The sequence below is a fragment of the Manacus candei genome, unplaced genomic scaffold (assembly GCF_025592945.1).
Source record: "Manacus candei isolate 608988 ecotype Guabito, Panama unplaced genomic scaffold, ASM2559294v1 h1tg000050l, whole genome shotgun sequence".
NCBI classification, from domain to species: Eukaryota; Metazoa; Chordata; class Aves; order Passeriformes; family Pipridae; genus Manacus; species Manacus candei.
The window spans coordinates 21,497,660-21,521,828 of record NW_026138098.1 but is presented as its reverse complement, the minus strand read 5'-3'; the positions used below and the strand labels follow the sequence as shown (position 1 = coordinate 21,521,828).

General features: G+C 44.4%; 2 protein-coding genes across 3 annotated transcripts in view; one reads left to right on the top strand and one right to left on the bottom strand.

Annotated features, from left to right (window-relative positions):
* The window catches only part of SEC24C (SEC24 homolog C, COPII coat complex component), a 109,012-nt gene that overhangs the window by 42,781 nt on the left and 42,062 nt on the right, over window positions 1–24,169 (bottom strand). The window lies entirely within an intron of this gene.
* SYNPO2L (synaptopodin 2 like) overlaps window positions 1–24,169 on the top strand; it is a 38,097-nt gene that overhangs the window by 2,107 nt on the left and 11,821 nt on the right. The window contains exons 2-3 of one of the 2 annotated variants that reach the window (XM_051800861.1): window positions 12,785–12,936; window positions 15,679–16,340. In XM_051800861.1, coding sequence (XP_051656821.1) covers window positions 12,785–12,936; window positions 15,679–16,340 — 814 coding nt within the window. The remainder of the gene's footprint in view (window positions 1–12,784; window positions 12,937–15,678; window positions 16,341–24,169) is intronic. The other variant, XM_051800862.1, reaches the window with a different exon arrangement.

Here is a 24,169-nt window from a genome sequence, read left to right as displayed (position 1 = left end):
AAGTAATTATGGAAAATATAACTGATACAAATCCATTTGAAGCTCAATGTGTACATAAGGAGTTTGATTTTATAATTGTCATTTTTGTCTATTATTGCCCAGAGTTTAATGGCATCCAGGTGACCACAGGTTACTGTCTTAAAGGCAACTCCATTTAAACAGTCTCTAAAGAAAGGATTTGTAAAAACTTACCAGAAGCCCAGTAAGGTCAGGCCTGAATGTAAACTGCTTAGAAGAGAATAAACCACCAGGAGTCATGTGATAGAGCATACAGACATGAATAGCTGATGGGTGCCAGGAGATAACTGAGTGGATACAGATGGTGAACCAGGGATTCCAGTGCTGTCAGTTTAGACAGTTTCAACTTCTAGGCTAGAAAAGTCATAGTAGTAATGCTAGGGAAAGATGCTTACCCTTGGATGCTTAGTCAGATTGTTTCTATATACCTTTCTGGATGAATAAGCAATAAAAAGCTAATTTGGGAAATTAATCAATTAAGTATAACAAATAAGTTATATATAAATTATATACATTGTAGTTATGTAGAGACAGTGGAATTGCTAGACCAGACTAGGTTAAGAGTCACTCTATGTCCTGCTTCCTCTTTCCTTTGTGTTTCCTGCAAGATTTCAGAGAAACTTGCAAACTTCTCCAATGCATCTAATTTTTGAGTAATGCAATGCAGAGGGTAATTCTTTCCCCCAGGTAGTTGTCAGCGTGCCCTGTGAAGTATCTAAGAATTGACAGTCCTAGTGGTTTACCCTACACAGAAACAGAAAATCGTTTGTGAACAGCTACTACCTCACTTGTCCCCCTAAGTGGTTTACTAATGAAGATTTGATAACATGAAGCAGCCAGGCCTTCCAAAGACTAAATGTTGCACAAAGTGGGATTTCCTGCTTGAGTTGCTCTTATTGTATTACAAAGCCCTGCACAATTCCTCACTTACATGATCAATTTACACAGTCACACAGTCTTCTTGCCTTTATTTCTTCTAAAGTTCACATCAGCATCTTTTTATTGCTTTTCTATATGGAAATTACTATAAGATTAGTCACTAATTGCTGTACTTGGTACCTTTTTTTTGTTCTCCTGATATTTTTGTGTCTGCTGTATGCTTTCTTTTTTTTTTCCCTTTTTTTTGTTTTTTCAAATACATTGGTGGGCCTCTAATTGGTTGTTCTCTCATAAGCTGTTCACAATGATGGCTTAAATTATTGGCTTTTTTCAAATTGCAGCTACCTCAAAATGTACAGTGGGCATATGCATTTTAAACCATCTTTTCTAGCAAAGCATTCAATTGGCTGCAACTAAATAAAGTACATGAACATGTTGGAAGTGGGGTGTGAACCCACTTTTCTATGGACTGAAAGGATACATAGCTGTAGTTTAAACTGTTTCTCCAAGCAAGAGATCAATTCTATACCTCAGTCTAACACAAAGGGATAGAAAAGCAGCTGTATCTTCACATGCTGGATCCAGCTGCCAGAGAGCTTCTGTGCCATCCAGCAACTCCCTGTGAGTATTGGGTTCAGGGACACACCTAGAACAAGATGCTGGAATTATACACCTTGTGGAAAGCCTCTTGGGTCACACATAACTAACTACATGAGCCAACAGTGTGCGCTGGCAGCCTAGAAGGCTAACAGCACCCTGAGCTCCATCCAAAGAGGAGTGGTCAGCAGGTGGAGGGAGGTGATTCTGCCCCTCTTCCTTCATGAGACCTCACCTGGAGCACTGCATATCCTCAGTGCAGGAAAGACATGGATCTGTTAGGGTCTAGAGTGCAGCATCTCAAAAATTATCTGAGGGATGGAGCACCTCTGCTATGAAGACAGGCTAGGAGAGTTCGGGTTGTTCAGCCTGGAGAAGAGAAGGCTCTGGAAAGACCTCAGTGCGGCCTTCCAGTACCTAGAGCAGACTTATAAAAAAGAGGGAGAGCTACTTTTTATACAGGTAGACAGTGATAAGACAAGGGGGAATGATTTTAAAATAAAAGAGGAAAGATTTAGATTAGGTGTTAGGAAGACATTCTTTACTCAGAGGTTGGTGAGGCACTGTAACAGGTTCCTCAGAGAAGCTGTGGATGCCCTATCCCTGGAAGTGTTCAAGGTCAGGATGGATGGGGTGCTGAGCACCCTGGTCTAGTGGAAGGTGCCCCCCCCATGGCAGCGGGTTGGAATGAGATGATCTTTAAGGTCCCTTCCAACCCAAGCCATTTCATGATTCTATGATAACTAGCTTTGTGTTCAAATAAACTTACAGAGCCAAACCAGCTGTGCCTCCTTTGGGATCAGAACATTGCTTCTTCCAGCACTGCCCAGTGAATATTGAGGAAAAAGCTAAAATTTAAATAACACAGGCAAGACTGAAATGCTAGTCTTAACACCAACTGATTATATGTTTCCAGATCTGTAACTGCAAATGGCTATTCCTTTCATCTTAAACTTGCCTCCAGGAACACATACTGACTATTTTTTTCCACTTAAACAATCATTTGCAGTGTTCAGGTGCCAAAAATGTCTAATGTGAATCCGAAGGCTACCATACTACTGATGTGTATATAAAAGGGGTACCATTAACAATTCAGTCTCATTAAAACAGATACTGTCAGAGTAGGGGTAAGACAAAAGAAGAAACAAAAGAAAATTCGTAAGTGTCTGAGGAGCCCTCAGTGAGAAAGGATAGATGATTTTTAAATGAGGGTTGTGTTAAAATATCAACTCAGTAATAAGTAAGCTGAAAGAAAAGCAGGCATTGTTATGCTCAGTAGGCAGATACACAGCACAATCAAACATCAATAGAAGATATGAATCATTCTGCAGAAATTAGAAAGGATTGGAATATTGAGAACTAGACAAACAAAATAAAGGGTGAAATAAAGGCTAAGAATACAAAAAGCAAAGGAAATCTCCATTTTGGTCTTAGTTACAGCAGTGTTCTTTTAAGTTAAATCAGTTGAACTACTGAGGATTCATACTGGGTTATTGTGATTCCTAATGAATCTTTTAACTCTTACCTAATGAAGCAGATGAAACATAGTGGGATTTTACACTACCCCTCACCACAATAAAGCTGATTTGGTATAGCTCAGTAGTTGGGGTGCACATGGCAACATAACACAGGAAATCTTTAACCAGAAAAAGTCATCAGGAAAGAAAGAAAACAAACACAAATACAAGAAGCAAAAAGGATCCATAGATGGTAAGATTTTTATTTTAGAAAGGCTGAGCGTAAGTACCAGATCCTGAGATGTAACTATAAATGGCAAGAAGGTTCACCCATTCTGAAAAGATAGTAAGAGAGAACAATACCATCGGGTTCCTGGAGGATTTCTCTGCAGTAAGGATATGTGCATCAAATGCACTTGAAACAAAACAAAATTTAAAATACTTTGTCTGAGAAAATTGTAAGCACTAAGCCTGGAATTAACCAAAGCAGAAATCTAACATGAAGCTATACTATGGAAATAATTTTTATAAAGATAAATGGGGCAGCTTTAGGATGATGCAAGTGCATGCAAACCTGCCTTTAGGGATCCTGCTACAAAACAAGATTTATTCAGTGAGGGGGAAATGCAGTTACTTGCAATACAAAGCAAGGAAGGCATGCACACCTCCAGCACAAGTAACATAGAGGAAACTGGAGTCTTTCCAGCAGGTACTGATAGTAGAGGCAAAGGACTTGGGCATATTAGTGCATCACTAATAATGAGCCAGCAAAATGATGAATCTCTGAAAAAAAGGTAAACATAAACAAATGAGCCTCAGGCAGCCTTGTCTGACTGAGATAGGAAGATGCTGATGTTACTTTCTAATGCACAAAGAGGAATTAACTGGAAGTACCATACTTACAGAGTCAGCCACTTTCAAGTAAAATGAATGTAAGGTAGAGCAGCTGTAGAGAAGGAGGGGAGGAGAGAAGGCTTCTTTCACGTAGCAAAATGTTGAAAGATATGATTGCTCTCTACAAATGGATATTGAGCAAATACCAGCATCACTATTCAAATATAGGTGACATCATTGTCACCAATCAAATGTGCACAAACAACTAACCAGGGATGTTCAGCAATGACTTTCCAATCTAGAAAAAGAACTGAAAACTTTTTGAATCAGTTTATGAATCTGGAGTAAACAATATGGCCTCTGAAAACAACGTGGGATTGATTAGCCCTGATAACTCAAGAGACTTCTTTCAGTTGGCTATTCTGTACAAATACTCTGCAGCAATGGAGTGAATTGTTAAGGGAAGCAGTGACACAGAATTGTATAGGTTCTAAAACCAAAAATTGTTTTGTTGTTTAAGAGCAGTTCACCATAACCTCCTTTTTACCTCTTTCTCACATATCTCCACTTTCTCCTGTATGTTTGTCTGATGATAATTCACTGTTTCTACTGTCTCCTCTGCCAGATGTCCTTACTGCCTGCACGCCATGTCACTGGTCCCTGTGACCCAAAGCCTAGCTGTTCTGTCCTATTCACCTTTGCTCATGTGACCTTATTCCTGCTGGAGGTGCCAGCTCTAATTCAAATAGGTCTGATCGCTTTCTGATTTGCAAGCACCTTCTCTTCCTCTCCCCTTTTCAGTGGGCAGGCCGTTATTTATGTTTTCACAAATGTTTACTGTCACATCTAAAACATCACTGGTGGCAGCTATAGCAGTCACTAATGCTGATTTTGGAGGGCTGAATCTGCCTGCCAGCACTGTGGAAGGAGTGCCTCAAGCTGCATTGGGAGCGCTCCTGAACATGTTTTATGGCCTGTCGGCACTTAGGCAGGTGTTACCCTTGGCTGCTAGAGAGGCAGCGCATGCTGCAGCGCCCGTGGAACTTTCCAAGGAGCAGCTGGGACCAGCAAGTCACTGCCTGCCAGGAAAATGTGGGGGGCTCCAGGGCTGCTGTCTGGTGGAGAAGCTGCAAGCTCTGTACAGTGCTGGGACAGCAGTGAGCAAGGTGGAAAGTTTGGAAGGGGAGTTCTACTTCTTTTCAGCAAAGATGGAGGGGTAGGACCTCCAGGACAATGATCAGAAGGTGGCCTAAACAGAAAGCCATGTTATCATGGTTGCAAATGACCATTGCTGATTGTATCAGCTACTGATTTAGTTCACAGTTCCTTGTGCCTCACCGTGGCTTGGAGCTACCTTCAAGGGAAGCAGCCTTTCATGGGAACTCCCTCTTGAAACAAGTACAGAGAACAGACTGTGTGGATGGACTGCATTGGTGATTATACCCTTTCCTCTAACTCTTAGAATCTTGATTTATGCTCTGTGTTTACTCCCAGATAATCTTTAATCATTTGTTAACTATTCCTTTCTCACTGCCCAAAACACTTCACTCCGTGTTTATTCTTTTTTTTGGTTCCTACCTCCCTTTGAAAGGCCACGAGGCAATCGTGCCAATGACAAATGTGATGTTGGCCTCTGGTCTTTCATACATTACTGTCCTAAATGGGTTCTCTTCTGCCATGTGACCACAGCTGGGCTGCTCCATGCTTTTTGCTTCCACCAGAGGTCTAAGACTTCTGTGTGAAGGGCCCTGGTAGAAAAGCTCTTCCGCTCTTCCTTGCAGAAGTAAAGGGCCCGGCCAGTGTCATCTTTACATTCTATTTGTCCATAAGGATGCAGGCATAATGGAAGAATTTCCTGACACTTATCAGAGGTTGCAGTGAAACCATACATGCTACATCGATACCTGCTGCATTAAATGCACCTGGGACCATTCTCTGGCACTTTTGCCAGCTGCTACAGAGTGTAGCAAAGCCCAGCAATTAACTTTTTCTGTTCTCCCAAATAAGATGGCTGCATGCCCACAGGCAATGACTCTGGGAATTATCTGTTCTAGCTCCTAGACTATGCCTGGGAATTGTTCTGGACAGCATTAGCTGGTCTGAGCCAAAGGTGTGCCAAGGATCATTTCAACAATGCTACAGTCAGTTGTGGTCCAGAGCTCAGGTTTATTTGCTGGCATTGGTCAGCCTGCAACTGGTTAGAAGTACTGAATACATCTGTGGAGGCTGAGCCTGGCTTTTGATGTACGGTCATACCTACGAGACGACTACAAAGATGCCCCAAGGCACAGGAAAGTCTCTGTACCAAAGTGCCCTGGATCCTTCAGGTGAATGGGGTACTTCTGTAATCCATGCCTGTGGCTGATCCTGTCCTTGCTGCTGCAGAACAACGGTGCTTATCCTCCTCAGACTGTTGCTGAGAGGCTCTCTTCGGGTTAGCGACTGCTGTGTTTTGGTGCAGTAACCCACACTTGCAATATTATGAATGCTGTGTCCAACATTTTTTTGCAAACATAAGTGATCCTCATCCTATCAATATAATAGTAGGTATGTTGTCGTCTTCTAATTTGCCCTCTCTCAGCACAAATACTGTGGAGGCATATTATACTTAAGACTGCTGCTATTCAACAATTAGTAGCAGCTGAAAGAGTCCTCTGTTTTGAGAAAGCTTTTTATTCAGTTTACGTATGCTCACTGCCCTTTGGAGCACAGTATCAGCATGCAGGGCTAAGGTTGAAAACACTTTATCCTGGAGGACTGAAGACATATCTCTGGATAACTGGTCTGTGTTCAAGACTCTTCCACTCCTTTCAGCCCAGTTCAGTGCCCAGTTCTGTACCCGTAAAGAGACATTTTGGTGGCTAGATTTGCTTAGGAGCTCCAATTCCCTTAGGTTTTGATTCTAAAATCTTTTATGTCTAAAGGAGCCAGGCTGAGCCTCTAGAAAAAGGACCTACATGGGACATGTATAAGCATGTTTTTTCTGAACACTCAGTTGCTCTTCTCACAGCAGCTAGATGTGGGATCTAGTACTCTTGCTTTTGACAAATATATCTGTTCCTTTTGAATCCTTGCTTCATAGAAAAAACAATGATATCCTGCTGTTTACTCTGTTGAGGGTAAAATGTTTGTCAAGTATTTTTAGTATCTATTCTAGTACATGTGGCATTATTCTTTGTCATCGGTATTATACTTCGCTCACTTTTCAGCTAATCTTCCATCAAGTAACAAAAAGCTATGGAGATAAAGCCTTTCTTCATTTACCTGCAGCCACCTCTGGCTAGAAACTTGCTCCTAGCAATGAAACCTGTGCTAAACATCTTGCTTAGGCAAAGAAGGTGGATTGTTTTTCTCTTCCTCCCTTTGTATTATCACAACAAAATGTTCTTTTAAAGGCAACTGGTTTCAGTGAGAGAAAACCAACAGAGAAAGAAAACCAACAACCTCTGATTGCTTGCTTTTGTTTTATATCACCTTGTATACCCTGGTATAAATCAGAATTAAGTCTAGGGCATCTAAGAAGTTGTTCTCCCTTTCCTTCATAGCAATATCCCCCCCACCGGTACACTCTAGGCAGTAACATATTAGAGTAGTCTGCTATGTACTCAGTTGATTGGCCAGCACCAGCATCCTCTGCCACTACCAACTCTCATCACTAAAGTCACCAAGTCTGTCCTCCCACTCAAGATATCTTCTTTCACCACTCTGTGTTCATCCCACAAAGTATGAGTTCCCTCTTTCTCTATATAAAGACTCCCTAATTAAGCTTCACCATGGATGCCCTGTGAAGGTCTGCTGAGACACCAGACCTACTTTACGAAGAGACAAGTCATCCAGTGTCACCTCTTAAAAAGGAATACAGAGTTTCATTGGGAAGTTAATGAACTAAGTAAATAAATGTAATCATAATGGATTAGAGTAAATATTCTCCTGTAAAATAGCTTCCAATAAAAATATGGCATTGCCAGGAGGATGTGATGTTATTTACTACTTAATAGACAAGGCATAGAAGAAGTATCTTAGTGGACCTCTGTGTTCAGGTGGGCAGCTCAGATAAAGACAGACTGTTGAAAAACATCCTGATTTTCAGGCTCCTGCCATTTATTATTCACAGTCTTTCTCCAAGGTCACTCAAAAAATCATCCAGGTCTCCTGAACACTCCTCTAGTGATCTACCCACTTTTGCCACAGGGGTATCTTTTCTTGCACAAGTAAAAATTAGACCCTGGTCTTGGAGGCAAAACAAACTGTTCCAGTAACCAAAAAGATGTCAACACAGATGTTAAGAAAGAAGAGACAGAGGGTGTTTGTTTCTGCTTTTACATCTAACAACTGCTGCGTTTGTGGTTCAGCTGAGCAGGAAGTTCTAGGAGGAGGAGACCCAAATGGTCTCCTACCTTTTGGTAATGCTTTATACACAACAAGGCAGTCCTTTACTCTCCACGTGAACCCTGTGACAGGATTGCATTTTGCAAAAGGCTCAGAACGAAATTTAAGTACTGCCACGTTGCCATGGAGCGTTGGACCCCATGGCATTATAGCTGGTGGGGGAAGGGGGAAGCTGTGTGTTAAGAGATGCAACCAGAGATTGGAAGGGTACTGGATGGGAAGACAAATTGTATTCAGTATACAACTCTGACGTGAAGTGATTTTGCTAGGTTGCTGCTGGAAAGATTTTAGATTAGAGGGAAGACTGATAATGTAATTTGTCTTCTACCACAATGAGAGGAGGTGAGAGGTGCCTTGGGGAGGTAAGGGGAAAGATGCCATGAACCTATTACAGGTTATTTTCTGAAAGGCACTGCAAACCACTTCTATTTACCCATAGCTTATTTTCCTATGAAGAAGCAGTGCTGGCTGGCAGGGAAGGTGGTTGCAAAGTTTCAAGACAGGTTCCCTGGGCTGTACTCGGGCAAGATGTGAAGCCACCGAGTTACTATCAGGATTAGTCTATTCTTAGCATACCAGCGTGTGTTCAGCCCCCACATACCACTATCTAAATATAGTCCCTACTGAAGGACAGATGCTGCCAAGTTGGATCTGACCCCTCCTCTTGCATTCTGTTCCTGAAAGCTAGGCTGAATTCCCCAAGACACGTCCAATAGTCAGCATGTCCTTTTGTCTCCCCAGGGCTGTACAAGGAAACTTGTACTGTACTGTTAAAGCCTGATCCCAACCCTGGCCTTCCTGACCTCTCCTAGCACTGGTCTTCCCTTTAATATCTTTTTTTATTCCTTTCCTCCTCAGTTGTCACCTTCACTCTTTTTCTTTTTTCCCCTCAATTGTTTCTGTCCTTCTCCTTCTGTCTGATTGCACATGATCAATGAGAGGAAGCAGGTAAAAAAAAACCATGCACATGTATGTGCGTGTACCTGGGTGCTGCAGACACCCAAACCTCTCTGCCAAGAGCTCTTTTGTCACTACAGAACTCCTGCTGAGAGGGCGGGGAGACAGACAATTTTTTGAGTAAATCTGTTCCAGTTTTTCACACTGATTTGTATTTCCAGTAGCATAAATCAGTAAGACTCTGAAATTAGGATTTCCTAAATCCATCTGATATCATAACAGGACATTCCTCCAATTAGTCAAGGTATGCCATGGGAGAGTGTGTCTACTGAGGCACAGAGTGGAAAGTGTAACAGAGAGTTAGTTAACAAGAGGCTCACAGAATTTGTGGGGCTCCTCACACAAAAGGAGAGATCAGTCCTCGCCAGTATGTGCTAGAAGGTCAGACAGTGCAATCCCCCAGGGCCAGGTCTGGGGCCAGCCCTGACCACTTGTCAGAGTCCATCAGCCTCTCATGTGCACAAGAAAGCTCTCCAGATATCTGCTACAGGAAGCAGAGAGGTTTTCTCTTTGAAATGCCACTTTTTCCAGCCTTTCCCATATCTTTAGAACAGCTGTCTGGTGACACCTTCCAACATGTCTACAACCTAAGCAGAAGCTCCCTGTTAGTGACACTTCATGTGGCTCACTGGGTGCCCAGGAGAGGGCCTCTTTTAGATATGGGGAGCAAGTGGCTCGAGCCTGAGGGCAAACTGACCTTCAGGATGGGCAGCAAGCCTGGCTTTTGGACTAGGCAGCCACCCTGTCCTGGACCCTCAAAAGCTCAGTGCTGCCCTTGCTGTAAGCAAGGTGTGCAGGTTATGGGTTGTCATTACAGTCTCCACAGCACTGGGCTGGCAGGCATATAAAATCTGGCAGGCATGTCCTGGTCTCTGTCCAGAGGCTCTGCAGCCTCCGGCACACTGCACCCTGCTGTCATGGTTGTGGATTAAGTCCTGTCCTGTCCTTTCTGTTTGATGAGCTTTCTTCCTTCTCTCCCTGCACAATCCTCTCTGCCTTTAACCTCTTTGCCTTCCTCCCTAGCAAATCAGTGGGGTAGGGATTTGGCATAAAAATTAAGCTGTGGATAGTTCATTTCCCTCTGACCCTGGGAAGCAAATTCATAAAAATTCCAGGGAGGGTTTATAAACCTATGGGAGACTGTGCCAGAAGAAACATGCTATTTTCAGACTCGCTAGGTCTCTTCCTGTGCCAAAAGAGACCTGGTCCTGTTTTCCCAGAGAGGAATGGAGACAGGGAGAAGCCCTTCCTAGACTACAGAGCTAGTTTGCAGACTCTTGCAACAGCACTGAAGGACCAATAGTTGCTTTAGCACGTGGGCTCTCTGTCACTCTGGTAAAATCTGAGCACAGACCAAGCCAGAGCCAGAATCCTCACCAACAACGAGAGAAAAGCTTTGCCTGCTTGTGATGCTCAGCCTGTATGGGACTGCTTGTGTCCCACCAGCCTGCTCTAATATAAAGGTACCTGAAACAGCAGCGGGCAGTGTTGGGACCACAGCCTAATCCTCCCTGCCTGGGAATACTGAACACTTGCCTGCAAATTCTCACATACTATGGGACCAGAGGATCACAGGAAGCTTACTACTGCTGCTCTGGTTGGTCACCAGCCTACATCCAGTTGGTTTCAGTGAGCATGGAGGAATACGATCGGATGTGACTAATGCTCTGAGCACCTGCTGACAGCCTTTAACCCCCAGTCTCCTCACTCCATAACTGGGAGACATACTCAGCAAGTATGTTCCTATCCAGTGCTAAGCACCAAGCACTTGGCCATGGAGCAGCAGTTGGCCTTTTGGGGAATACCAGGGGACACTCCTTCTAACCTCTCTTCAACTTCCTAACTCTCTTCTTTAGCTGCCGTGTCAGTAGGAGCACTGGAAAATGTGTCTGCTCTCTCTTCTCAGTTAACAGCTGCTCCTCGAGGGAGTATCAGGAAGCAGCATTTATATTGTAAAAGCAGAAAAGTGGTTCTTCAGCAGTAGTTCATTATAGACCCACACATTCTCATTCCAGGCTTATATTAACAAGGAGGGAGATAAAGGACTAAAATGACAGAGGCTGATGGATGTGGCAGCTGGGATGAGCCAGTCCCTATTTTAAGCATGCAGGCAAAATTTGGGGTCAAGCTGGAAAGGCTACAGAGCGATAAAGTGCCAGTGAACACAAAAACAACTTGAAGGATAGCCCTCATCTTTCCATCTTTTTCCCGAACACCTCTCGGTCCTGCTGACAGGCTGACCTGGGAGGAGTGCTGCTCTTGCCTGAACACGGGCCAGCAGGGTCGAGTTCTGGGTGCAAGCACACCCCATGGGTGCAGAGGGCCTGGGCCCTGAGCCCAGCCAACCATGACATGGGACCTCCTTAGGGCTCCAGCCCTCTCCTTCCCTGCTCCCCTACTGCCCCTGCAAGAACAGTGACAGGGCAGCAATCTTCCCACATCCACTTCTCTTTCATAAGGCTGCCATAGAAGTGCAGGCAATGTAACTGAGACTGGTTGCTCCAGCACAAGGCTGTAAGAAGGTGCCCTGCTGTGTTGCCTCTCTGCAGGATCTGCCACAGTTCGTTCACTGCACCCTCTGTTAAACAGCTCTGCACTGATGTGTCTCTCACTTAACTTCAAGATTCAAAGAAATCTTCGAGAAGCATCTACAAATCCACTATATTACTACCTTGGCCCTGACTTCCTCTGATCCATTTTTTCCTGAATATTCTTTTATGTGCAAAATCAGTCTATTATGGGTATTAAACTGTCCTACAAGACTATCTCCATTGCTTCCCTATACGGGAGAGGTCTGTGGGTTTTGGCTGATTGGGCATTTGGTTTCCTTGCTTGCTTGACCTAACAGAAAGGCTAGGCTGTGTTGGTAAGAAGTTTAACTGATGGATGATAGAAAAAAAGAGAGAGGAAACACTTGGTGTAAGATGGCCATGAGAGGCCAGATCTAGGAACTAGCCTGGAACTATAGACTCCAACTCCATTCTCAGATATAGCAATGCATATCCTGCACAACTCCTGTTAAGGCTACAGATTTATTCCAAGTTTACACTTGTGTAACAGGACACCATATGGTCTGATGCAGATGTCCAGAAATACACTGGCCAAAGCCATTGGAACAGGAATGCTTAACAGAAGAAAGTGCCTCTTTCATGACAGAGCCACCATCTCTCCCCAGTGTCAGCTTCCATGAGGATGGTACCTGCAGGGGCTCTGCATGAGAGCCAGGGATCATACTGAGGAATCACAGTAGGGTTGTGCAGAAGGACACACAGTCATGTACAGGCATAGTCTGGAAAGAGTTTCTGTTCCCTCTCTGAAATACAGACTCTCTAAGCAACTTAGGAGATAGGGAGCAAGAGGAGAAAAGCATGTAGATGTTCTTGAGTCTTTCATCTGCCCTGAAGAAGTTGAACTGGGTTGGTGATCAGGTCAGGCCTATGCTCAGCAGAGATGTTCTTGGAATTAACGGGAATGCAGAGACCACAGCCAGGGCTCTGCAAGAGGACTAGTTCTCCACCCTGGCACGAAGCAGTCTTAGGCCTTATTTTGTCCTATCGGGGACAGAGCAATAGAAGGGACAGCAGGAGACAAACGACTGAACTAAATAGCTGCTGTTCTTTCCTTCATCTCTATCCTCTCTCCTGCTTTTCCAGATCCGAAAGAGAAGCAAAGCATGCCGTGGAGGCCTGTGGGAAAATGATGTGATAGTATCTATCAATGGGAAGTCATGTGCTGGCCTTTCCCATGCTAATGCCATGCAGATCATCGATTCTTCCAACGGCATGCTCAACATCCGTGTGAAAAGGTAACCTGCACCCAAGCACCAGTGCTGTGACAGTGCAGACAGCTGGGCAGCTTCATCCAGCACAGAAGCTCTCCATACCTAGCAGAAAGAAGGCAGGCAGGAAGCCTTTGGTTTTGCCATACTGCAAAGTGGGAGGACTAGGAGGACTTCTCCATGGCTAACGTGCAGCCATCTCAATGTTTTGCCCTGTCTCTGTGCTGCTCTCCAGAGTGACTGGCTCTGGGGCTGAACTGACCCCAGGCATCCCCACCCCTCAGGCTGAAGGGAAATGTTTGCAGTGTGAGGGCTGTGCTGGAAATAATGAGCTATTTAGGCTCCTATGCCCAAGATGGCATAGGGCAGTTCATCTCAGCAAGTAACAGACTGGTTCATTCTGGGTAAATAACTGTTCTGTAGAAATGGATTTGACTATACAATGAATGATTAAGCCAGAACAAGATTACCCAAGTATTTACTACATCAGGCCAGTTGTCCAACAGTCTGTGAACTGACTTCCACAAAGATTATAGGTGTGTGGCTGAGTCCCCCTTTTATGGGAAGAAATATCTCTGTCAGTCTCTAGTTCAGCAGAATAGTGGAGATTAGCTCAAATGTAAGCATAAAAATGGTCCCAGTAACGTTCCTCATTCTCCCTGTGCTAAGTTAACCTAGTGCCTCAGTGCATGCTGGATGTGGCCTAAGCTGTAAATGAATAATCAAATAAAGATGAAGGCAGAAAAGCTGTGTGAAGTCCCAGTCCCAAAACTACTGCCAAAACAGAAGTCACCCTCAGAAAAACAGGCCCTGGTGAAGGGGGCTGGGAGATGGGATTTTCTACAGTCCTGAACAGGCAGAGCACTGTGAGCAGTGAGGAGGGACAGCCACGCTGGTTGCTGACATCTGTAAAGCAGGGGCAGAGGTGGGCAGTGCTCAGAGAAGGAAAGCCTGAGCATGTAGGATGTTTCCCTTGGCTTTAGGTAACACGCTGGTGCCTTCTGATGTGCTCACTCTATACCCTAGCTGTGATTAAGTGGGATGAACAAGTTCTATACAAGGTGTCCAGAATAGCTCCTGGTCCCTTGCCAAGGCCTTATCTCACCCCATCGGAGCCTATCTGCAGCCAACAGTTGCCTGGGCAAATTCCAGTGGGGCAAAATCAGCATACTTTGAATTAACAAAGGCAGGCTTCTCACAGCCCTCTGGGAGCCAGCATTGGATGGTTTGGAAATAACATAACCAGTTGGCTGCAACCTGGAGTAGTGGAGAAATCATCACATATCACTTTCTTGACCACATCTCTGTTCCCACTTCATATTTATGTTCCCAGAAAAAAACACCAATCAATCCTGTTCAGAAAGGAGAGGTAGCTGGATGACTCTGGAGTATGTGTATCTCAGAAAAAGAGGGAGGGAGAGACACTGTGATCTGACAATGCAGAACAAGAGAAACTGGCTTACAAGCAGTAATGCTTTTCAGTTATTTGGTTGAGTATTTAAAGAAGAGGAAGGACTGTTCTGTATTGCTTGTGGAACTTTGAGTTTGCTCCTCACTGAGAGTTCATAATGGCAAATAGTATTAAAAAAAATAAACTGCCAGAGAAATTGTCCCACCCTTAGCTTCGACAAAGGTTTGCATTTGACATGAATATAAATTTTTCACAGTTTTGAACTGGGATCCAAGTCATGAATTCCACAGCTTTAGAGAGGTAATGCTGTCTGCCTGGCTTCCTGGTATGCATGTTCAGAAGGCAAATACTTAGGACTCCTTCATAGCTCTAATAAGCCCTGGCAACTCTGACAAGGAAAGGAAGAAGTTCCCAGCTCCATCTTTATGGTCTAGAGTCAAACTACCACTGAAATCAAGACTCACTCTTGAGGAGAGGGAAGACAGAGTGGGCTCTTTCCCTGTCAGCACAGCCAGTTCTCCTTCCCTCTGGCAGTCAGCAATAGGACTGATTGCCCCAGTCTGCCCTGCACCTACTCCAGACATCCTTCCAGATAACTTACAGACTTGAAGTCACTATACAAATGCCACTATGGATTGGACTGGCTGGCATGATTGCATGTGGTCATCAGAATCCTGGTAGCTAACTTGTGAAGCAGTCCCACAGTGAGCAGGCCAAACATCATGGTGGTCTGCTATCACAGGATACTAGAGCCCTACCCCCAAAAAACACTTGGGCCTTTTAATCCAAAGTATTGCCTATTTACTCCCATGTAGAGGTCAGGGCAAACAAACAGCACTGACTTCTTTGTTTGGAGCCCACTCTGATCCAAAGTAGTTTGGGGGTGCCAGGATCTGCAGAGCTGACACAGCTCCATGGTGCAGTCCCAGCTGCAGGAGCAGCTGGAGTGCAGTGTGGTAGCTGAGGCACCTGTGGTAGCTTGCTGACAAGAGGCAGGCTGAGAGGCACGTCCCACTGTCCTGGGGAATGTTTGCTACACAGGTATTCGTATCCCCAGGAGAAATGCCTGGGGAGCTGATTAAGCTGACTGGTAGAATTTTATGCTCTTAGGGCATTCTGATATTCAAGTGTTTAACACCTGATTTCCACAGAGTTGTGAAGCAGAAAATCAGGATGAGAGCACGTAGCTGATGTCAGAGATGAGTCTGCCCTCGGAGTCTACACTTCAAGTGGCTGTACCACCTGAAAGACACTTGAAACAGCATTTTGATCCATAGCTCTCTCTCACATGTCAGGGTTTCCTTCTCGCTTAGCCCCACAAACCAGACCTCTCTCACCACTTTTCCTTCTCCCTACAGGATGGTTGGTGGGGACCAGACTGGCCCACGGTCCCAGCATTCCCCTTCTCCAGGGCAGCGAGTGCTCTCCCCCCCATCCCTGCTCAGCCCCCCAGCACAGTCACTCGGCTCTGAACCAGCAGGAGCCCCGGCCACCACACAGCCCTCGCAGCCACGGAGGTCACAGAGGCACCTGGAGAGCCTCACCTCCCCCCCGGACAGCGAGGCCTACTATGGGGAGACGGACAGCGATGCCGACAACGTGGCCCAGGAGAAGCACCGCCGGGCTCGCAAGAAGAGCCCGCGCTCCCCACCTGACAGCACCGCCAGCAAGGCGGATGAACCTCCGGATGAGGTGTCCCTGTCTGAACAGAGCGGCTACGAGAGCATGCCAGAGGCTGCGGTGCAGGGGGGAGCAGAGGTGCCCAGCTCCAGTGGGGTGGCCAAGAGGGAGATTGTCTGCCTGCCTGGCAGCCGCACAGACACTCCATTCTCAGACAGCGAGGGACAGCTGCGGCCACCATCAACAGAGGGACGGGAGCCTTCTCCAGAGGCAATGCTCCTGCCCCACGCCACCAAGGCTATCCGAGCGGAACGCCATCTCATCCCTATGGTGGGGCCAGTGGAACATCCGATTGATGAAGACCTAACCACCACGTATACAGAGAAAGCCAAGCAGGCCAGTAAGTCCTCTGTACCCTGCCACTCACTCATGCCCTTTTCTTATGCTGGATCTCCTTCCAAAAGCCTAATTCCTGCAAATATCAAGTGGGTTAGCTCCTCTAGCTTGCAAAGAAGCAGAGTCAAATCAGACCTGCAGAGACTGGGGCTTCCTATTGCAGTTGGGTCTACCTCACCCAAGAGGTCCCAATGAACAGATAAGAGAAAGAGTCTGGGTCTGGGATCTGGGAGTCACTCATAGAAGCTGCAGCCATGCAACCAGCTGTGGCTCTAGCACCCTGTTCAGCTCAGTTCTACATGGGTACAGAGCCATGTAGTATTACATATGACTAAGGACTGATGAGATAATTTTCAGTCAGCATAGCCCTAAAAGAGTCTTGTCAGTAAGTCATTCACTTCTCTCACCCTGTCAGGGAGCTCAGGGAGGGACTTGTCTCCATCGACTTTTGGAGGATGTTTTCTCTGCAGGCACTCACTCCAGCAAGGGTGTCCATGTCCAGCAGCAGCTGGTGAACTCTGCTAGAACTGGGTATTGGCAGAGAAGGGTTGCCAGCAAGGATAGGCAGGAGCTGCTAAATCAGCTCTTGAGACAGTCCCTTGTAATGCAAGCCCTGATAGTCAAGACCTTTCCATGCGGAATAAAGTACTGAAAAATGCAGTGTAGTATATGGGTGACAAACCTGAAGTGACCTTAATTGTGAATATCTTTCCTAGTTTCTGCTACACATGGAGTATTTCAATGCCAAACATAAAGGTAGAACAAAACATTACCAGATTTCACAGTTGTGATCTATCCAATAATATTAAAAACAAGGTGATCAAAACCTTATTTTCATATGAGTACCTCAGTGTGTAGTATGATTGACTAATTTACACTTCTCTGAGCCTAGAAAAAAAAGCAAGTTTTAAAAAAGTGTTTTAGCTGGGGGACAGAACAGAAAACAAAGACACAAAAATTGCTAGACTCAATCAGAAATAAAGCACATGGATTCTAACTTCTGATTCTCTGCTTCAAATGCTAGATATTTTTACCCAGACCCAAGCAATTATAAAGCCTCTATTTTATCTTTTCCTTGGGCTAAACATTCCTTTATCTGTTCTGCCTAAGGGATCCTATAGAGGTAACTTTCAAACCTAGGTGCTTCCATCAGGCAGGGCACTGTCTTCCTGCTCTGCCCAGCACTGAGAGGACAGACTCAGTTGGGTCCCTTATGTCTGGCCCTGCTAGGCAGTGTAATCGACCTGGTGCCTTGTAGTATTTCTTCCTAGTCTCTATCACTCATTTGCCTTAGGACAAGAAAGAAAGTAGCAATTTCAGCCTCCCTGAAGATGAAGTTATTTTTTCCCTCTTTGAATAATGTACAGGCATGAGGTGAATGTTGAGAAAGGCATGTTCAGCTGCTCCCTGCCACCTGATAGTCCTAACAGTGGATGAGCAACTGCTTTACATCAAGACTTATTTTCACAGACTACATGAGTACAGAAGGATCTCAGGAAAGCCATGTATTTAATTCAGAGCATTTCTGATGGCAAAATAATATCCCATGGCAGGAGGTGATGCAATAATATTTCCAGCTAGAGCTAGGGTTCCCAGAAGCACTGCAGACTGAGATAATATTTTATTCTCTTATTACTCCCCCACTGCTCACTCCCTTTCTGGTTTATGTTTGGCCATGGGTGTCCTCATGTAAGAGTTACTCTGCCATGGATGGCAATTCACACAGCCAACTTGGTCTTTTCTTGGGTTAGGGATCTTGGCAGTATATGAGAAGGCACAACTCTACATCCTGATCATGCTGGAGCACAGCAGCCATTAAAACAAAAGTCAGGTTCAGGAGCCAGTAACTCTGTGAAGGAAGGAAGCAAGGAAGAAATATGGAAGGTGATCATTAGATGGTGAACAGAGCTAAGGAACACCTATATCTGGAATAAACCCAGGCACAAACACAAGAGGTTGTGGGACTGCTGACCTGCACTGGCTCCATGGGGAGGCTGCTTGCAGAGGAGCTACTCATTGGCATGGGAGGCACATGGTAGAGCTCACTTATTTATACTAGGCAAGGATTTGACTCCATGAGCAGAACACAGTGTGGTGGCAAGTACTAACAGCCCAAAATCAGGATTTGGCAGTGGGTGGGGTGGAGCAAAATCAGCACAGGAAAGAGGGGGCAGCAGCTCCTGGTGCCACTGTATAATGCCCTGCATGTCATCAACTGCTGAACTGTGCTTTTTCATCCCAACAAAGACACAGTGTCTTGGAGGTCCTTAGAGAGCCAACACCCTTGCAGTGAAGTTTGGGCCTCTCTCTTTCCAAAGTTCATGCTGTATTTGCACATTGGTACTGGTTCATTTTTTCCAACCTATGGGATAAGCGTGTACGTCATCCGAGCCCTCCACAGGACACATCACTTAGATATGCCTGCTCAAAAACCACTCAGAGCATTGCTGGTGCAAACCACTGGGGCACTGTGGGAAGCCACACACCACCCAAATGTGGGGGAACTTGTTGTACAAGTAAAAGGACTTCAGTCTTCATCACTACCCAGTGTCTACCATGCACTCTGGTGTTCTGCTCAGTGGGGTAAGAGAATGGCCAGCAAACAGGGACTCTGCTTTATTTTAAATGAACTACAGAACAGTCATATTTGTGAATAGCCAATATTTTGCCTAATCTGTAGAAACAAAAGTACAAATTTGTTTACTTCCCACTAAAACTGTAACTTTCTCTCTTTAAAGAGGTGATTAATCCCTGGGGAAATTGGGGATCTTTAGGGCTCAGTTTGTCATCACTGTACAGGGCAAAACTATGTCCCTTCCTGAAATTATTTATGTGCCACTTGGACAGTGCAGAAGAAAAGGAAGAGATAACAAGATAGAAAATACTAATTAAAAATCTGAATCAGTTTCAAAAGGTTAGCAGAAAGTGGGAGCTCGTGGCAGGGAGAATCAGACTACAATTGTCACAAGTAGTTGCTAGTGAGGTTCTTTGTTTCCCCATAGCTCCTGCAGTGCCCTTCTCTTCTCACCCCACCCTCAGAGGCTCAGGATCCATCTGTAGCCAGGGTTGCTTCTTCTCAGCCACCTGTGCTCTCTAAGGTGCACTGTATTTTCACCCCCACCCTAAATCATCTCACAGGACAAAGGGCTCAGCCTTTCTCACCACTGAAAATACCAATTGCCAGTAGAAGACAGGCATACCAAGACAGCAGTCTATTCCTAACTTGCTATCACACTGTGTCAGTGCAAGAAGTGCTTCAAAATATCTCAATTTAAACTTATCCTCTGAACTATTTTTAGTTCCTAGGACTCAAGAGCCTCTCCATGTATGGTAGGGGAAGGGAGGGAAAAATGGGTGGGGAAATTTCCTCCTCTGCTTTATATGGGCCTGGCTGCCTGTGCAGAGTCATCAAAGATACTACATTCCATATCAGAAAAGGAAATCCTTCTTGTTTAAAGCGGATGTACAGCAGCATCACTTGAAAAGATAGGGTGCTTATAAATAAGTGGCCTATTCATCAGAGGGTCATATAGATTACCTCTTCTAAGAGTGACTGCAGTCACATTTCTCTGCAGAGAGGGTGAGCACAGCAAGCCATCTCTCCACCTATTACAATCCGTACAGGCCACAGGAGCCATGAACAAGATGAAGTACCTGAATGGCAGTTTGAACTTACTGCACCACATTTTCTACTTGCCTTTCAGCTTTCACAGTTGTGACTCTAATGATCACATTTATGTGGTTGTTAGACTAACTTCCTGGTTTTGCCATTGACTGCAGTCTAGGAGACCAAAAGATTCAGGATAGTAGTCAACTGACCTGATCCTACCTGCTTTAAAGTAAAATAGAAAAGCATTCTGCTCAGACCAGGAGATTAAAATTAATTGCCTGAACTATTGATCTCACAGGAAGTCTGTTCCTAGCAGTATGAAGCAATGTTGAATCACCCTTGGCCCTTGCTACTCAGTGAGCAGCCAGCCACTAGGAAAACAAGGACAACAGCTTTCATGGTTGAACAACAGATGGAGGGTCTGATCTCACTTCAGCACACATTAAACTGGAAATTGCATCTACTTGGGAAATCAGTTTACGTACAGTGCTGCAGCCTAGTTGTAGGTGTTTGCTTAAGAATACCCCATTTAATAACTAACATTCAGCTTTGAATTCTCTGCCACTTGGAAGGCATTTATTAAAGAAGACCACAGTGATATAAACTCTGGGCATCTAAAGCCCTCTTTCTCTGCTTTTAGGCTTGAGTATGACATTTGAGCTTATGCCTTCAGTTTATGTTCCTCTATCGAAAGCACAGAGGTGATATTGTCCGGCTGATGTATCAATGGTTTGGGCAGAAGACAGAGACTATAAACTAGTGTTGCCCATCTTGGCTAGTCTAGTTGAACTTTTCCTTCTTTCTTGAACCATCTCAAAATTTGTCACAAGTAACTGGCCCTCTTCCTTGGGTGTTCTTACTGGAGAGCTCCAGCATCGTTCCATCAGGCATCACTCTTGTCCAGCATTTCAGTGAGGATGCTGTGGGTTGTAGCACTGGAAGTGAGGCAGATAGAGCTCTGCTCTGCTCCACCTTTGTACTTCACTGCTATCCTGCTGCCCCAGAGCTGTACAGAGACATGGATTTAGCTGAAAATATATTAACTCAAAATAAATTTAGCTGTATATAACATTCTCTGGGAGGTGAAAGATCTTTAGTATTTGAAGATGTATGGAGGAAAATTATATGATCCCCAAAATGAAAAGGTATATAGTCTCTTTTGTCCTAGTATTTCCACCTTATGTCATTTGGGGCATCTTTTTAAAACTATCAGTTACTCAGACATTATTACTGTCAGCACAGGGACTCTGCCTCTGGGTCACAGTTCCTCAGACGTGATAGGGGATCATTCATCCTCCTGCTGCTGGTGAAAAGTGTCAGCAGTTCTCTTCCAAGCTCACACTTCCATGGCCCTTGCAGAGCCCCAGCTAGTGATATTTCACACTGTGCTGCCACATACATTCAGTTAACATAGCCTGTCCTTGCACGTGCACTTCTGGTCTGACTTAGGATGTGAAAGGTTGATGGGGAACAATGGGATTAACCTAAATTTTACCAATAATACAGATCTCAAAGGTGATTAGAGCAATAATCACACTGAAACAACTATATCTATATAACCCCTGTCTTAGCTAAGCTGATAGTTTTAGCTTCCAGGATTTTGAGTGCTGAGTTGAAAGAAATCGCAATGTAAACAGGCAACGGGAATCCCTCTCCCTGTCCAGTTGTTTCCATCAATTCTGAAAGTGATATGGGACTTCCTGACAGGGCTGGGACAAGTCTGCTCAGGGACAACACAAATGAGACAAAGTGATAGATGGATGAGGGAGAGGCATAAAAGGGTCAGGCATAAAGAGACTTTGACAAGGGGTAATTAAACAACAGTCATTACTCAAAAGAAGCAAGAGAAAATTATAGCTAGAGAGGAGAAAACTGTCAACCTGGCAAATAATCATTCTCCAGTTTCACTTAAATCCATCGTAGGACGGGAGATCAGTTTGTTGTGAAATGTGTAAAGCTTCACTGTCATCAGTGCATCTACCACTTACGTTAACCAAGAATCTACCTCTTTGAAAGAAACAGGAGCAGAAATGAGGGCAAGTAGATTTAACATATCTTGATACACAGACTATACTGAAAGGACAAGGCTGAATCATATTCTCTATAGAGGTGAAATGTAAGGAATTAATAAAAATTGTATCAGAATGGTCCTCAGTCCTTGATAAATACCCTGGAATAATGGGAAGGGTTTCAGGGAAAGAGAGCAAGAATATACCCTTCTAATAACATTGAGGATAAGAAAAAATTAATAATAAATATTTAGCCTCAATTAGGTGAATGAAGTAGTTCTTTTGAGCATACTTTGTGGAAAAATCAACATGGACTAATAGAACGTAGAAAGAGAGAGAGTCTTTGACCTGCTCAGTAACATAAGAATTCATGGCTAAAGAAATACGGAGGACACAGTACATGTTGGCTTCTCTAAGATACCTGATATGGTTCCACATGACTTTTCCAGCGAGAGAAATATGGATGAGATAGGACTACTGTAAGGTGACTGCACAATTGGCTAAGAATAGAACAGAAAACATACACCTATTAATGGTTCATGATGTCATATTAGCTAACTGGCTAAGCTGGTAGTAGTGTTTCACTGGGCTTCTGAATCTAACAGGACTACCTCTATATTTTCACCCATGTAGCTTTAAACACTAACGTGCCAATCAAAGGGCCTCTCCACCTCAATGTTATATGACTGGCAAGGAGACGGATGATTAAAAATCCCAACCCTCCTCTCTTCTGTCAGTGGATCTTGTCCTCTGGCTGCATCTAGACAGAACGAGCAGTATGTGCTGTGGGGCACACCACAGCCCCGAAACCGCCACTGTTCAGAACGGGACACTAGCTGAGACACCTTGCAGCTTTCCTCTGGTCTTCCTTCCCACAGAAACCCAGGTGTGTGGGGGACACAGGGGAGGGACGTGGGTTACCTGGACTGAGGAGCTCAAAAGTGTTCCCAGGTAAACCACTATTGTCTTCCTATTTGCTTTTTCAGCTGCCAGTGCCTGGTGGTGAAGCATTGTAAATGTGTTTTGTTTCTCTTGACTGTTGTATTTAGCAAGCAGTAACAGGAAATATCAATAATACCATTTTCAATGGATGGCCTGGGGATTCAGTGGAGTTTGCTGTGTATTCATCACCAGATGACATAACACATGGAGGGTATATGGTTGTCGTGTGAAAAGCTAGACTTTTAAATGTAGTTGGAACTTGAATAGCTGCAGAAAAGGACTAAAATCAATTGGATAACAAGAATATATGGCAAGTGCTACAGGATTAAACAAGTCCACATACCCAGATGGTGAACATATACTTGTCTGTATTACTACACAGTAGATTCTGGAAACATGAAAGACAAAGAGACAGTGAATCAGTATCCTGCTGTCAGACATAGCAGAATTAGCAGATCCTAGTGTCCTTTTAATTAATGTTCTGTATTTGAGATCTCATTCTCTCATGTCTAGCAAATGCAAATCTGTCTGATGTCTCTCACAATCAAAATGAGAATGCATAATCTCTTTGTTGTGTGTGTTCTTCAGTTTTTGATGCCTGATTAAGACTGCACTCAGGCTTCTTGCTTCCTGTGGTGGGGTCTATCAGCTTTGTCAAGCCACTTATTCCCACATAAACTTTTACAAACATTGTACCAACATTGTACCTTTGTGACTTCAGACTTAAAATTAGCATGGGCTCAAAAGCTATTAGCATGAAATGGGTAATATCAAAAGACACACACCATGATTGCAAAAACCTTCCTTAGGAAATTGGGCTAAAATGGCAAAAGACTAGTGCATTCAACAGGTGCTGTCCTGGTAAAAGAAAGCTGTTCTTTGGCAGTGTTGTTGCAAAAGACTATGTAGAGAATATCCAGGGCCTGAGTGTGAGCCCTCAGCACAGAAAAACTGGCCATGTGTGCTGCCTCCTGCACTGAGGACGTTTTTACATCGAGCTCAGGAAAAAAGGCAAACTCTCTCTCAACTGAGGGAGATTTTTTAAGTGAACAAGCTATTCAAGCAGGATATCATGAGACTAATGTACTGCAGCCATGCACAGTGATGTCTCCATATCCTCTCTGCCTCACAGAGCTCTTCAAGATCAGCGTGGCTAAGAATGGTCAAAAATCTACAAAATGACTGGGCTTGGTTTTTTTTTTTCCATGGGCTGTCAACTCATCTGCAGAAAAGGTGATTCCTGTTTTTCAAAAACCAGGACATTGCAGTGGG